The sequence below is a fragment of the Eurosta solidaginis genome, chromosome 5 (assembly GCF_040869045.1).
Source record: "Eurosta solidaginis isolate ZX-2024a chromosome 5, ASM4086904v1, whole genome shotgun sequence".
In the NCBI taxonomy this organism is placed as follows: domain Eukaryota; kingdom Metazoa; phylum Arthropoda; class Insecta; order Diptera; family Tephritidae; genus Eurosta; species Eurosta solidaginis.
In genome coordinates, this window is record NC_090323.1 from 46,810,777 (window position 1) to 46,827,275 (window position 16,499).

The window sequence follows — 16,499 nt, forward strand, 5'->3', positions numbered from 1 at the left end:
TATCTCCGGACAGAGATAAAATTTGTCTTTTCCGCCTTCGGATTATTGTTGTCGAGGTCAATACGCGTCTTTTGACACCTCTCTCGATATATTTGGTAGCGTATTAGCAGTCGACCCCTTAACTAGACTTTTACCCTACCTACCAACGAAATAGTTGTTGGTGATATTGTATGTTCAATACTTGGACAGTGCGAATTTTAGTTGGAGTTAAAGCAACAAACTTATTTAAGGCTACCAATGCTTCCTGCTATTAAAAAATTAAACACATTCACACCTCTTGACACTCATATTCGCTTTGAAATGTTATCTTTTACACATACAAAAACGCACATCACACATTCTTATATAATTCTATTTACTGTATTTTTGCATACTTACAGGCTAGTGATGCCACGTAACGCCGGCATATCTCTGCGTCGGTTCAATGGTGGCGACATGGACAATGAGAGAAAGTCTTGCTGTCGGTCCTCATCGATGCTGGTGTTAAAGATGCGCGTTGTAGGCAAATAGCCAATTTGTTGTAAAAAATCCTCACGATATGAAAGTTTCGTTGAAGACTGTGATGAGGTAAGTGGATAGTGTGCAGATAACGGTGCAATGCTCATACCACCACAGCCAACACCACTCGTATGTCGATCAATAGACGATTGTTTTTGCATCGCAACTGCCGCCGGATTATGGTAGTGTGTATGGAAGTTATGATGTGCCAAATAATTGTTGTGATTATGACTGCCAACACCACTACCGCTACCGCTGAAACCACCACCGCATACGTTAACGCCAAAAGAGCAAGCACCAACACCACCGGCAGCGCTATTAAGTGGTGCAATAATTTTATCATCGAAACTACGTCGAAAACTGAAGCCTTTAATTGTGCTATAATTTCGATGCGTCAGCGGTGTCGTACCTAAATCGATTGAGGCAGGACCAAGTAATTTCATATTACTCAGATAATTCGATGCATTACTGCCACCGCTAACGCCGCTCATGCTCATGCTACTTCTGCAGCCAATACCACTACCACTAAGTGGTGTACTCGTGCTCAGTGCGGGTGAAATGCTACTCAAGTGACTATTACTGCCGGTGAGTAGCGAGAGTGCAGCTACGCTGCCACCACCATTACAGCTGCCCATACCGCACGCGTCACTACTAACAACACCGCCACCGCTGCCATATGTTGAGAGGCTGCCGCCGATGGAAAGGCTTTGTAATGGACTTAGCGATAATTTGGATTTACTGTTAGTGCTGTTGCTACCGCTGCTGCCATAAATACTTGTGACGTTTGATTGATGATTAGAGATTGAAATAGCTGCAAGACCATTACTGAGCGCACCAAAGCTACCGCCCGTAATAATAGGACTACAGCGACCCGTTGTTAAGGCGCCGCTACTACACACTGCGCCGCTATTGACCGCATTGGCAAAGTTATTGAGCACCACAGATGTTGGCACACTGCATATTATGGAGGGTGGCGGTGAAAGTTGTGAAACCAGTGATGGCGTCGACGATGAAATGCCGCTGTCGCCACTGCTGCAGAGAGTGCTGCCGATGCCAATGCTACCCAAGCTGGCATTGGCACCGCTACTGAAGCTGCCGCCGACGCCACCACCACCGCTGCTTAAATTGTGCTGCGGTGACGATGTTGATGATGTCGTTGTCTCAATTGTAATTGTATGTGATGAGGACAACACAACGGGTGGTGCCAGTTTAGGTTGTGGTGGCGTAAAACCGATGTGGGTGACCGATTACTTGGCTGTTGACCTGGTTTTTGCTAATTTGCTCAATGCAGTTTTAATTGTTTGGTGCTTTTTGTTCGTTCGCTTTCATTTTATAGGATTTCGCTATGACTTTTTTGTTGTAATGTGTTTTATCAATAAACTTTTTTTCACTCACTCCTAGTTCAGCTTTTTCTAAGAATTTTGGTTTACATTTTAAGTATAAAAAATTAATTTAAACTATTTTTTATGTTTATCGCTTTGCATCTTCCATTTCTTGTTTTTTTTTTTATTTGTTATGTATCACACGTTGACTGTCAGTGTGTCGTCGGTGATCTCAACAAAAGTCGGTCTCTGTATGCCAGTACCACATATAGCTTGCATCAGAGAGTTTTTTTTGAACGTCAGCACCGGTGATTCACTGGCATTAAGGCGAATTTAGTACCAGTTGCCCTATTGAGTAACTATGAGTTTTGAAATGTACATTTTTCTTTCATAAAAATTATATGAAGAAAAAGTGTACATTTTAAAACTCACAGTTACTGAATAGGGCCCCAGGAGTTGTTTTCCCAACAGTTGATTGCTTCTTCTTGATAATTTTCCATACAACGCCTTGTACAATAATATGTCAGTTAATTAAAATCAATGAAAATTTTCTTCGACTTGACATTCTTCTGCACGGCGAATTGGTTGAATTCGCTTCGCTTTAAAAGAAAGCTTTTTTCCATTTGCCAGTCAAGGCGAATTTATACCAGGTGGTGGCGAAGCGAATTCAACCAATTTACCGTGCAAAAGAATGTCAAGTCAAAAGAAAATTTTCATTGATTTCGATTAACTAACATATTATCAAGGCGAATTTAGTACCAGGAGTTGTTATCCCAATAGCTGATTGCTTCTTCTTCATAATTTTCTATACAACGCCTTGTACAGTAATATGTCAATTAATCGAAATCAATGAAAATTTTCTTTTGACTTGACATTCTTCTGCACGGCGAATGGTTGAATTCGCTTCGCCACCACCTGGTATAGATTCGCCTTGCATATTATTGTACAAGGCGTTGTTTTTGAAAATTATCAAGAAGAAGCAATCGGCTGTTGGGATAACAGCACCTGGTACTGAATTCGCCTTGCCTTCTTGTGATCACAGTGATGCGATGGCAGCCAACAAGTTGATGTTTTTATAAAATTTATTGTACATATTTCATTTTCTTTTGAACCTTTTGATGTAGATGTATTTAAATATATATTTCTCTCTTCAGATGCTGGTTGATTGGAATAATGCCCGAAAACTCTACGGAAAAATCCGGCGGATAGCGGAAGGTTTCATGACCGAAGCAGATTCCTGTAGGAATGATAATGTCCACATGGTTACCGATGTACAGAGTGTGCTTAAGACGTGAAGGGAACACTTCTACTCATTGCTAGCTACCGTGTAAGAAGACGAACTCGAAACCTTAATCGCCGATGGCGAAAAAAAGGACACCCAGAGGGTAAGGGGCCGCTGCAGGTAAGCCTATCGTAAGAGGCGACTAAAATACCAAAATGATTTAAGGGGTTGTATACCGCTACACTTTCAATATATAGCTCCTCCAACCCAATTGCCAATCTCACCTACCCGTGGGGACCCCTATCTTTAGCAGGCGCGGCTTGGGGACCAAGCTTCTCCCTAGGGGATGTAGGACGGAATGGCCTAGAATGTTCAATGTGGTCATATTAAATTATTCTCGAGATGGTTGACCTTGTACCTTAATGATGCTTGTTATCGGAACGTACCGGATCTTTATCTGCAAAGTACAATCAACATCGATAACACTCCCCAAAACCTTCGGGGAGTCTCTTTATCGCTATAACAACAACAATAGAAAACACGTTTCGGCACCGCTTTGACAAATAGAGAATGTCAACATCCCTGCTAAAGAATAACAAAGCGCCGGGTTATGACAGCTACTCGCCGAGCTGTTCAAACACGGAGGCATAGAGTTGGTAAGGAGCGCACATCAACCGTGGAATCAGTTTGGTTAATATCTCGTATAAGGTACGCGTACTGTGCGAAAGACTTAAAGCTAAAGTCAACGAGCTGATTAATCTTTACCAGTGCGGCTTCAGTCTTGGTAAATCCACCACCAGCAGAACTAGACTCGTATTGGCACAATCTACCATAAGAGCGTACAATTACTTGCGCATTCTGATAATATTGACATTATTAGCCTTAACAAACGCGCCGTTAGTTCTGGCTTCTTCGGATTAGATAAAGAGGCAAAAAATGGGATATTACGACAAATGAGGACAAGACGAAATACTTTCTGTCATCCAAGAAAGAATTGGCGCATTCGTGCCTTGGCAGCCACATTACTATTAACAGATATAAACTCGAGACTTTGAAGGGCTAGGTTTATTTGGGAAACAGCATTAACAGCGAAAACTCTGTCAGACTAGAAATCAAACGTAGAATAGCTTTTGACCACACGCACTACTTTGAAACGAGATGACAATTGAAAAGCAAAGTCCAGAACAAAAATGACGCTCTATAAGTCGCTCATCACCAGTTTCTTCTTCTTGTGATGCTGCTTCATCTTTTCCTCACTGCCTTTTCCTTTTTCTAAGTTTTTTTTTTTTGTTTTTTATCACCTTCTTCCACTTCCCTTCATTTTACTTTTTTCTTTACGTTCTTTTTTCCTGGTGACGAAGCTAACGCTATTTAGAGAACTGTTTCTTGGCGTAGCTTAAGTTTCGAATAAGACCGACCCCGAAACCCTAGATAAGTCTTTCGGAGATCCTAGTGAGGTGACACCGCAGTACTTTCACCTCTGAGCAGTCAAGTATGAAGAGTCTTGATGATTCTACTTTGTTATCCCCCCTTCAGCTTCAGCAACAGGGGGTTTCCAGCATGTTGAGCAGTATTGCATAGACTTCCGTTTGGACAGTGACCCTTCAAAACACGAACCACCATTGATATATGACCGCTGTTAAACCCAATAATTTCAGCAGACCGCTAGCTATCCACTGCCGGCCGAAAGCTAATCGCTACTCTGGAACAGGTAGGGTCCGCCAAATATTTTCTTAGCTGCCTCCAGGCCCATCTATAGAGGTGTAGATCTCAGATAACCATGAGTACTACGTATTCCATCTAAATTCGGTTCAATTGTACCCAGCGCGATCTGAGGTGATCCGCGTGATAGTTGCTAGGTATATTGACCCAGATTCTCATACCACCCTCGTTAACATCACAATTGGTCTTAGAGAATTATTAGCTGCTTAGCTATCGGAGGCGATGTTGAATTCTCTAACTGTATGCCCACTGGACAGGCAACTTAAACTTGCGGCTTACATCGTGCTTCCGAGAGAAAGGCAGTTCTCCAACATTCCCGTCCAACCTCGACCTATCCGTTAACCATTTGACGAGTCCACTGGCCCGTATTAGTTCTTTTCCTCACTCTTCACTCGAGGTGCTGATTGTTCTGAAGCTGCTCATTGTGTGCCCCCAATTTTTTGGGTTACTTTATCGACTTATCTTCTTATTATTCACCACCCTCACTTTTTTAATTTTTCGGCTTAATTTTCATTTGCTTTAATTTTTGCTCCCCTTATTATCAACATTTACTTATTTTCTTTTCCTCTATTTCTTTTTTTTTTTTGTATTTTCTTCTCCTTTTCATAACTCAGTGGTTTTCCTTATTTTTATGTTTTTGCTTTGTCGCTTTTTATTTCTTTTTTCCCCTCCTACTCATTTTTTCCTTTACCTTTCTGTTTATAATTGTTATTTTTATATTTTCGCCTCATCTTTTTCTTTGTTTTTTCCTCCCGCTTTGTTTTTATTCTTTATATTCTTTTTCTTTTTTTCCTACTTCTTCTTCTTATTATTTTTCCTTCCACTTCTTTATTCATCTTTTTCTTTGTTTATTCCTCCTTGCTTTGTTTTTTTTTTTTCTTTATACTTTTTCGTTTTATTTCGTTCCTACTTCTCCTTCTTTTTGCTTTTTTTCCACTTCTTCTTTCCCCGCGCCACTATCTTTTCATTGTTGCTTCTTTATTGATTCGTTTTTCATCTTCCTTTTTTTTATTTTTATACTCAGAGGGATTTGCACACAGGGTATATTAACTTTTATTGGGTAACGGTTGGTTGTACAGGTATAAAGGAATCGAGATAGATATAGACTTCCATATATCAAAATCATTAATATCGAAAAAAAATTTGATTGAGCCGTGTCCGTCCGTCCGTCCGTCCGTCTGTCCGTTCGTCTCTAAACACGATAGCTTGAGTAAATTTTGAGGTATCTTGATGAAATTTGGTATGTACGTTCCTAGGCGCTCATCTCAGTTTACTATTTAAAATGAACGAAATCGGACTACAACCACGCCCACTTTTTCGATATCGAAAATTTCTAAAAACCGAAAAAGTGCGATATTTCATTACCAAAGACGGATAAAGCGATGAAACTTGGTAAGTGCGTTGACCTTATGACGCAAAATAGAAAGTTAGAAAAATTTTGGACAATGGGCGTGGCACCGCCCACTTTTAAAAGAAGGTAATTTAAAAGTTTTGCAAGCTGTAATTTGGCAGTCGTTGAAGATATCATGATGAAATTTGGTAGGAACGTTACCCCTATTACTATATGTGTGCTAAAATTAGCCGAATCGGATGACGAACACGCCCACTTTAAAAAAAAAATTTTTTAAAGTCAAGTTTTAACAAAAAATTTAATATCTTTACAGTATAAAAGTAAATTATGTCAACATTTGACTCCAATAATGATATAGTGCAACAAAATACAAAGATAAAAGAAAATTTCAAAATGGGCGTAACTCCTCCCTTTTTCATTTAATTCGTCTAGAATACTTTTAATGCCATAAGTCGAACAAAATTCCAATCCTTGCGAAATTTGGTAGGGACATAGATTCTATGACGATAACTGTTTTCTGTGAAAATGGGCGAAATCGGTTGAAGCCACGCCCAGTTTTTATACACAGTCGACCGTCTGTCCTTCCGCTCGGCCGTTAACACGATAACTTGCGCAAAAAACGATATATCTTAACTAAACTTAGTTCACGTACTTATCTGAAATCACTTTATCTTGGTATAAAATATGGCCGAAATCCGACTATGACCGCGCCCACTTTTCCGATATCGAAAATTTCGAAAAATTAAAAAAATGCCATAGTTCTGTACCAAATATGAAAAAAGAGATGAAACATGGTAATTGGATTGGTTTATTGACGCAAAATATAACTTTAGAAAAAACTTTGTAAAAGTGGGTGTGACACCTACCATATTAAGTAGAAGAAAATGAAAAAGTTCTGCAGGGCGAAATCAAAAGCCCATGGAATCTTGGCAGGAATACTGTTCGTGGTCTGACATATATAAATAAATTAGCGGTACCCGACAGAAGATGTTCTGGGTCACCCTGGTCCACATTTTGGTCGATATCTCGAAAACGCCTTCACAACTAAGGGCTACTCCCTTTTAAAACCCTCATTAATACTTTTAATTCAATACCCATATCGTACAAACACATTCTAGAGTCACCCCTGGCCCACCCTTATTGCGATATATCGAAAAGGCGTTCACCTATAGAACTAAGGCCCACTACGTTTTAAATAATAATTAACACCTTTCATTTGATAAACATGTCATACAAACACATTCCAGGGTTACCCTAGGTTCATTTTGCTAAATGGTGATTTTCCCTTATTTTGTCTCCAAAGCTCTCAGCTGAGTATGTAGTGTTCGGTTACACCCGAACTTAGCCTTCCTTACTTGTTTCTTTCTACATTTCTGTTTCTCCTTACATCCATCTTCTTTTTATAAGTCATCTTCTTTCTTTCCTTTTTATTCCTCCTCCTTTTACTCTTTTCCTCTTTTTTGCTTCAGCTTCTCCATTAATCACTACCTGGTCCTACTACTTCTTTTATTCTTTTTACTTTTCTGTTTCTCCTTATATCCTTATATTTTCCTTCCACTTCTTTTTTCCCTCGCGCCCCTATCTTTTTTTTGTTTCTTTTTTATTGATCCGTTTTTCATCTTCCTTTTTCATATTTTTTTTATCTCTTTCTTTGTCCTTTCCCTCCTTTGTCCTTTCCCTCCTTTGTCCTATCCCTCCTTTCTACTCTTAGTGTTTTTCTTTTCGTGTTCCTTGCGTAATTTTTCTCTTTATCTTGTTCTCCATGTTCCTCTGTTTTTGCTTCTGCTTCTCCATTAATCACCACCTGAGTCCTACTACTTCTTTTCTTCTTTCTATTTTCTGTTTCTCCTTATATCTATCTTCTTATTATTAATCATCTTCCTTCTTTTCTCCTTTTCTAACTTTTCTTTCTCTGTTACTTTTGTTTATTTTCTTATTTTACTTCTCGCGTTTTGTGCATATTTCAATTTTTTCCTCCTCCTTTTCTCTTATTTGTTTTCTTCTTTTTTTTCTTTTATCTTTCACTTTTCTAATAATTTTTATTCCACATTATTTACCTTTCATTCTTCGCTATTCCTATTCACCTCACACTTAGGGATTTAGTTTAGTTTTTCAGTGCTGCCAACTCTCGTCTTCATAGTTCTCTTACGGCTGGTTTTTCGTCTTGCTTGCTGTTTTTTTTTTTTTTTTTTTTTGTTATTTTCATCTCTTTGACTGTTGCACTTGCATGCGGCTAACTCGATGTCGGCCTCTTTATCGTTGTCGCAACCAAACCCGCATCGGTCGTCACATCGCCCTTTTAACAACGAATACCAGCATTACAACAACTATCGCAATTCACAGCAGCCGAAATGTTGTTCAAGTGCCATAAATGCCATTGAACTGTTCACCTTCCGGTTGACTGCTTATGAATAATTTAATTCAATTCTCTATTGCCTGCTTATCTACTTATCTCCACCCAATTTCAGATTACTCATACGCACTGTTGAACTATTTTTATTCTTTGAAGTTTTCATTTAGTGTATATTCTTTCTTGTATGCATTTTTATTCTTTGTTTATTTCTTTGTGCAGTTTTTAATATTACATTTTGTGTGTTGCTATGTATGTATGTATATGCGTGTTTATGCATGTATGTGCTTGTCGCTTGCCAAATTCCTAGTTTTCCTTTCTCCTCGCGGCAACTGTATTGGCATTTTCTTATATATATTCTATTTTTTCAGGTGCGCCTCAAAGTATGCTTCTCGAAACTGCGTATTGGTTTTTTCACATTTAAAAATTCATAAATTCCCTATAATTTCGTTTTATCCTTTATTGTTTATTTAATTAAAGCTTTATTTTCCAAAAAAAACTACATGTTCACAAGTACACATATACATTTAAGTATACGTATGTGTATTCATATACTTCAAATGGAATTTTTCATATTTCGCAGCAACTTTTCATATGAGCCATATGCCTTTTATTCCATACAAATTCTTTTCACAACACTTCCATTTTCACTTGTATAAATTAGCGTATTAGAATTTTTATAATAAAGAAAATTTTAAAATTGTTTTACTTATTTTCAAAATTTTTTCTATAACCAAAATTTTCCTTGCCTAGGCATGTCTATGTCGTAGTTGACTTACTTTCTGCACTCTGTCGTCTACTTTTATTTAACTCAGTTCAGCCCAGCTCGTTTTACAATCTGCTGCTTCTCAGCTTTCAACTGTCATTTTGCATGCTGCCATCGAAATTTCCACTCTGTTCTTGATTCGCTCAAATTCTACACATGCACAGTCACATTCTTCACTCAGCAGTGGCTGATAGCGTGCTCGATATCAAGTAGGGTTAAGTTAGGTTGAACTGGCCGTCAGTAAAGATCTCACATAGACTGAATGTGTCCATAGCAGGGACGGAAAAAAATAATTATTTTTTTGCGGAGTCGAAAAAGTCCGGGTAAAAAAATTGTCGTAGGTGAAAAGGTTTGAGTTCTCAGGTATTCCTATAGCAATATCATGTCGAATCATGCATCCCTTTTATTTTTCGAACTTTTTCCGTAAAAGTCCACAATAAAAGTCCGGAAATAAAAGTTAAATCCGGACTTTTATATGTAAGGCCAAAATAAAAGTCCGGATTGATAACAAAGAAGCGGCCTATCCGAAATAACATTTTTTTTTAATTCGGATAAGCCGTTTCTTTGTTATCAATCCGGACTTTTATTTTGGCCTTTAAAAATAAAAGTCCGGATTTAACTTTTATTTCCGGACTTTTATTTTCAAAAGTCCGAGTTTAACTAGTTCTATCGGACTCAGGTAATAAAAATCCGAAAATAATTTTTACCTTGATCCAAATATATTAAAAGTCCAAAATTAATAGTTTTGCTAGGAATTATATTATAAAAGGAATAACAGTTTCTGCCCCTGGTTCATAGTGTTACCAGAATACTCATCATGAGCCTACAGTCTCTCCTCTTTCCAATGGTATGAGTAACTTTGTTAGTCTAAGGTTGTAAGAACTGCACATTATCTTCGACACTTTGCAGCTCCGCGCTCGGTCCCATCCATTTCCTGCTTGTACGATCATTTACAGCTCTTGCTTACGTTTAATCTCGCCCAAACTGATTGGGTCGTCTACGGCACAAGCTTCGAGGTTGCGCTCTGTTTAGCTAGCTCATTCGTTTATTATTTATATCTATTCTTATATGTGCAGGGACCTAATGTAAATTTTTATTTTTCCCTATCGCTATTCTTTCCTGGTATTGCTTACACCCTAACACACTTTAATATGTTGCACTTTGAGAAAAAGGAAGTTCTTTGGGGGCCCGGCAAGGCAGAACAGTATTGACAGTACTCTAACTAGGATTTCATAGATACATACATATTTTGTTGCTATAAAAAATTGTTTTAAAATTGAAAATCACTAACCTAAAATCATAAGCATCCAATCTAAAGCCCCCATTACTGATACTTAAGCTCCCATTACTGATACTTAGCATAGACTTGACTTGACTTGGCGTAAACTTGGCAACTTAGCCACGATTATACTCCACTTGGCGCATACAACCTGGCATCATGATCAGCGTTGAAATTTACTTTTAAATAAATGTCAATTTGTATGACAAAATGTCAAAATGAAATGGAAACAAACAAATGGCATCTCAAAATGTAAACGTCACTTAGAACTTACATAGAAAATCAAAATTCAACAGACTTCTAAGTCAAGTTAAGTGTTGCTAAGTTTTGAGTAATCAGTAACATGCAATGTTAATTTAACAGAACTGTAAGTGACAGTTCGCAAGCCAAGTCAAGTCTATGCTAAGTATCAGTAATGGAGCCTTTAGCATAGACTTGACTTGACTTGGCGCTTGGCGTAAATTTGGCAACTTAGCCACGATTATACTCCACTTGGCGCATAAAATCTGGCATCATAATCAGCGTTGAAATTTATTTTTAAATAAATATCAATTTGTATGACAAAATGTGAAAATAAAATGGAAACAAACAAATGGCATCTCAAAATGTAAACGTCACTTAGAACTTACATAGAAAATTAAAATTCAACAGACCTCTAAGTCAAGTTAAGTTTTGAGTAATCAGTAACATGCAATGTTAATTTAACAGAACTGTAAGTGACAGTTCGCAAGCCAAGTCGAGTCTATGCTAAGTATCAGCAATGGAGCCTTTATACTATGGGACAAAGTCATAGTCGAAATAAAATGTGATAAGTTAGATAAACGTTTTTGACAACATTTTATAAGCGCTATCTGTCAAAAATGCTTCAACTAAAAATCATATTTTGTTTCGACTATAACTATGCCCCTATCGGTTTGGTCGTATTGCTTTTTCATTTTTGTAAAAGCCACCGACATCTGTAAATACGGGCTTATAATAAACTAGAGCGTTAATTTGAAAAAATTAATACACTTGACTTGTTTTGCGAAGCGCAAACTTGTGCAAACATATGAGTATGCCGTGGATAAGCTTACATAGGTCAGTTTCGCGTTAATTGTTGCAAGCTTCGTATTTCTTTTGTCAGTGGTGCAATTATTGGTAAATTTTTTAATGTGCAGAAGTCATAACATTTTTCGGTATTATGCAGAAATTTTATAATATCTTTATCACAAGCCCTCAGAGATGGGAAATTCTCACGGAAAAAACTAATAGCTCCTTGCACAGCATGTCACAAACACGATGGTCTGCTCGTGTGGATAGTGTGAAACCTTTCGCAACTCACATTCCCCAAATATTGAAAGCAATTGATGAAATCAAGCTTTTGAATCTGAGTTCAGAAACAGTAACGGATTTGAAAGGTATTGAAGCATATATAGGGAAATTTGAGTGTATCCTCTTAGCCTCCATTTGGCTCAAAGTGTTGACGGTAATCAACCATCGAAATCTGGTACTGCAAGCTAGAAATGCCACACTGGACGTGGAAACAGAAAATATTCGTAGCCTGATTGATGAGTTGAAGAAGTTCAGGGATCAATGGTCGATCATACTTCAAGAATGTAAGTTTCTGGCAGGGAGTACAGGAGTTGTGAATACCTTCGCAGAGAAAGAAGGAAGATAAGAAAGCGCCAGTTGGATGAATTACCAGGCGAATCACCTGAGTGTAATTCCGAAACTCAATTCAAACAGCAGTTTTTTACGTTCTTTTGGACTGCTTGATTGGTAACATGACAAAACGTTTCGAAGCCGTAAATGACATTGCGATTAAATTAAGTTTTTTGCGGAAGTATCAGGATCTGACGGAAGAAGCGCTCAGAGAAAAGGCAGCGGCATTCTGCAAGATTTATGGCATCGATATTTCTATGGATCTAATAGATGAAATCATTCATCTCAAAGCCATCCGCTTAGCAAATTTGGGATGTGATTCGCTGGCACCATTTCTACTTCTGAACAAATTTCATGACTTGAAGATGGAAGGATTATTTCCTAACATCTGCATAGCATTAAGAATATTGTGACGAATATTAGTGACACTAAGTGATACTCCCATCACTAATCTGATACTAAGTAAGTAAAGCCACAACAACAATGAAGCAAGCTGCTACACTTGTATGTACGTAAACGAATAAATCATTATGTCTACACATATGTACGTACACGCAGCAGAGAAGAGATGCACAAACACATGCAGATATCTTATCTGAGATGCTCCCAAAAGTATGAAATTGTAATTGTGGAAGTGTCGCTCACAACTACACGAATATGAGAAGCTATATACGTGCATCTGTAGTTATAATTATATGGCGGTAACTAAGTAAATTCTGGAAGCGCCTAGAAGATGCTACGAGGAAATCCCAGAGTATAAAAGCACCGGTAGAGGCGCTAAGAGCAGTTTCAGTTAAGCACGCTATCTGTCGGGCAATAGATAGTTTCATTTAATCTATCAGTCAGTTTGGTTATTAAGCAAGCTAGTTGCAAAGTATAAGTGTTATCGTGAAGTACTTTAATAAAGGCCATTTTTCCATTATTCAATATTGGAGTTACTTATTCAACAGTTTAGCGATACGAACGTTAGCAGAAGATTGCAAATAAGGGGAATTGCAGTCAATTCGTTACAATATTTTGCACACTTCCAGTCAGTGTGGCTGAAGGGGAGCGTTCTTTTAGTCTATTGTCTAATGTAATGTAATGTAAGCAAATCAAACAATGAAATCAAACATTTCATTTATGTAAGTGGTCCAGTAAATCTTATTTTATATTAAGGCGAATCTATACCAGATGGTGGCAATGCGAATTCAATCAATTCGCCGTGCAGATGAATGTCAAGCCAAAAGAAAATTTTCATAGATTTCGATTAACTGACATTTTGTTGTACAAGGCTTTGTATAGAAAATTATCAAGAAGGAGCAATCAGCTGATGGGATAACACCACCTGGTTCTGAATTCGCCTTGTTTTATCGTCTTCTATATATATAAAATAGGATGTATGTATGTATGTATGTTTGTATGAGGCTTATGGACTCCGAAACTACCACGTCGATTTCATTCAAATTTTCAGGATAACTTAGTAGGAACCCGGAGAATGTTTGTGAAATGTTTTTTTTCCAGGAAGTGGACCAGGGACCGATTTATTCTAAACTATCCTATATTGGCTCGATTTGCCTGAAATTTGGTATGTAGGTAGCGTTATATCTAGAATAAAATGTCGGATAATTTTTCTTCCGGGAAGTTGACCAGGATACATATTGCTGACTGGGTTCTTGAGATATAGGACAAAAAGTGGACACGGGCACCCCTAGAATGTGTTTATACAATATGGATATAAAATGAAAGCTGCTGATGAGTGCTTTAGTACAGGGCAGTTTTCATACCTATTGGTGACTAGGGTCTCGAGATATAGGCCAAAACGTGGACCCGGGCACCCCTGGGATGTGTTTATACAATATGGATATCAAATGAAAGTTGTTGATGAGTGCTTTAATACAGGGTAGTTTTCATACCTATTGGTGAATAGGGTCTCGAGATATAGGCCAAAACGTGGATCAGGGTAATACTAGGATGGGTTTTTACATTATGGATATCAAATTGAAGCTGTTGATGTGTGCTTTACTAAAGATAATTTATTATACCTCTGGGTGTCTTGGGTATCGAGATATAGGCCAAAACGTGGACCCGGATACCCCGAAACAATGTTTACACAATATGGATATCAAATGAAAGTTGTTGATGAGTGCTTTAATACAGGGTAGTTTTCATACCTATTGGTGACTAGGGTCTCGAGATATAGGCCAAAACGTGGATCAGGGTAACACTAGGATGCGTTTTTACATTATGGATATCAAATTGAAGCTGTTGATGTGTGCCTTACAGATAATTTTTTATACCGCTGGGTGTCTTGGGTCTCGAGATATAGGCCAAAACGTGGACCCGGATACCCCGAGACAATGTTTATACAATATGGATATCAAATGAAAACTGTTTATGAGTGCTTTAATACAGGGTAGTTTTCATACCTGTTGGTGATTAGGGTCTCGAGATATAGGCCAAAACGTGGATCAGGGTAACACTAGGATGCGTTTTTACATTATGGATATCAAATATCAAATTGAAGCTGTTGATGTATGCTTTACTACAGATAATTTTGTATACCGCTGGGTGTCTTGGGTCTCGAGATATAGGCCAAAACGTGGACCCGGATACCCCGAGACAATGTTTATACAATATGGATATCAAATGAAAACTGTTGATGAGTGCTTTAATACAGGATAGTTTTCATACCTATTGGTGAATAGGGGCTCCAGATATAGGCCAAAACGTGGATCAGGGTAACACTAGGATGCGTTTTTACATTATGGATATCAAATTGAAGCTGTTGATGTGTGCCTTACAGATAATTTTTTATACCGCTGGGTGTCTTGGGTCTCGAGATATAGGCCAAAACGTGGACCCGGATACCCCGAGACAATGTTTATACAATATGGATATCAAATGAAAACTGTTGATGAGTGCTTTAATACAGGGTAGTTTTCATACCTATTGGTGACTAGGGTCTCGAGATATAGGCCAAAACGTGGATCAGGGTAACACTAGGATGCGTTTTTACATTATGGATATCAAATTGAAGCTGTTGATGTGTGCCTTACAGATAAGTACAGGGTAGTTTTCATAATTATTGGTGACTAGGGTCTCGAGATATAGGCCAAAACATGGACCCACATACCCCTAGAATGTGTGTATATTTTGGATATCTAATGAAAGCTGTTGCTGACAGCTTTTAAGTAATTTTCATTGTGATATTCGATTTAGTCGCATCAACCTGGCAAAACTGATAAATATGCATGCGAAGCTGAAATAAAGACATGAATTAATAATACCTACGCATACCTATTTACATACGTCCTATTCGATTTGCCTGAAATTTGGTATATAAATTTGCCTATATTAGTATTTACGATGCTTTTTTCCGGGAAGTAGACCAGAGACGGACTGGGACTGGGATTAGGACTGGGACTGAGACTGAGACTCGGAGTGGGACTGGGACTGAGATTCGGAATGGGACTGGAACAAAATACATACCACCCTCTGGGACTGGCAATAAGATATGAAGAAGAATGAGAAAAACTTGAGAGAAGAGTAAAGAGAGAAGGAGACTGAGAAAGAGATAGAATGAGACGAAGATGGAGATATATGAAGCGAAAAATACGGCGGGAGGAGTGAATACAAAGATTAGGAAAAAGTGTAGAGGCGCGAGGGCAGAGTTAGACGGAAAAAGCTTATTAAAATGTATGCAGATATACCAAATTTAGGGCAGAACAACGTCTGCCGAGTCTGCTAGTATGAAATAAAACTGACAATGTGAATTGAAAAATGTATGTATGTTAAGTTATTTTTTTTACTGGATTGAGTAAACGCGAACTATCCCAGGGGCCCGGCTCGGCTCTCTGCGGCCCTGATTGTCTCCTGTGCCAGTTGTGCGGCTATGCGCCAAGTAGGCAATTAGGTAGTCTGTTCGTCCAATATTTGATGATGCTATACTACTATGGCCGTGTGGTCTGTGCGCAAGCTGCCCGAGGCATTGAGTTTCGTTGCAGTTGTTGTTGTTCACCAACAGGTCTACAGGAGGAATATGCAAAATGCCATACAGTGTGGCCGTTGGGCTTGTTTTCAGGGTTCCCGTTATGCTAGGTATTGGTAGTTTTGAGACGAAAGTTTTTTGTGTGGCCGTTCAACAAAAGATGATCCACAAAATATGATGGGCTTTAGGATCGCTGTAAATATTCAATAAGGGTGATACACCCGAGGTACATCCCAGCAACCTTTTACATGCATAAAGTACCGTAGAAGCCTTTCTTCACTCTCTCCTCTACGTTGAGTTTTCATAATAACTTACTGTCTAGAAGGATTCGTAGATATTTTGTACTAGGTTTCTCCTGCAGGGTCACCCCTCGTGGCT

At 38.3% G+C, this 16,499-nt stretch overlaps 1 protein-coding gene across 1 annotated transcript in view; it reads right to left on the reverse strand.

The window, feature by feature from the left end:
- The window catches only part of Srpk79D (Serine-arginine protein kinase at 79D), a 72,701-nt gene extending 63,470 nt beyond the window's left edge, over window positions 1–9,231 (reverse strand). Inside the window, exons 1-2 of the mRNA XM_067787062.1 lie at window positions 8,173–9,231; window positions 379–1,910 (exon numbers count right to left, since the gene is read on the reverse strand). Coding sequence (XP_067643163.1) covers window positions 379–1,133 — 755 coding nt within the window. The 5' untranslated portion in view covers window positions 1,134–1,910; window positions 8,173–9,231. The remainder of the gene's footprint in view (window positions 1–378; window positions 1,911–8,172) is intronic.
- Between the last annotated feature and the right edge of the window lie 7,268 nt (window positions 9,232–16,499).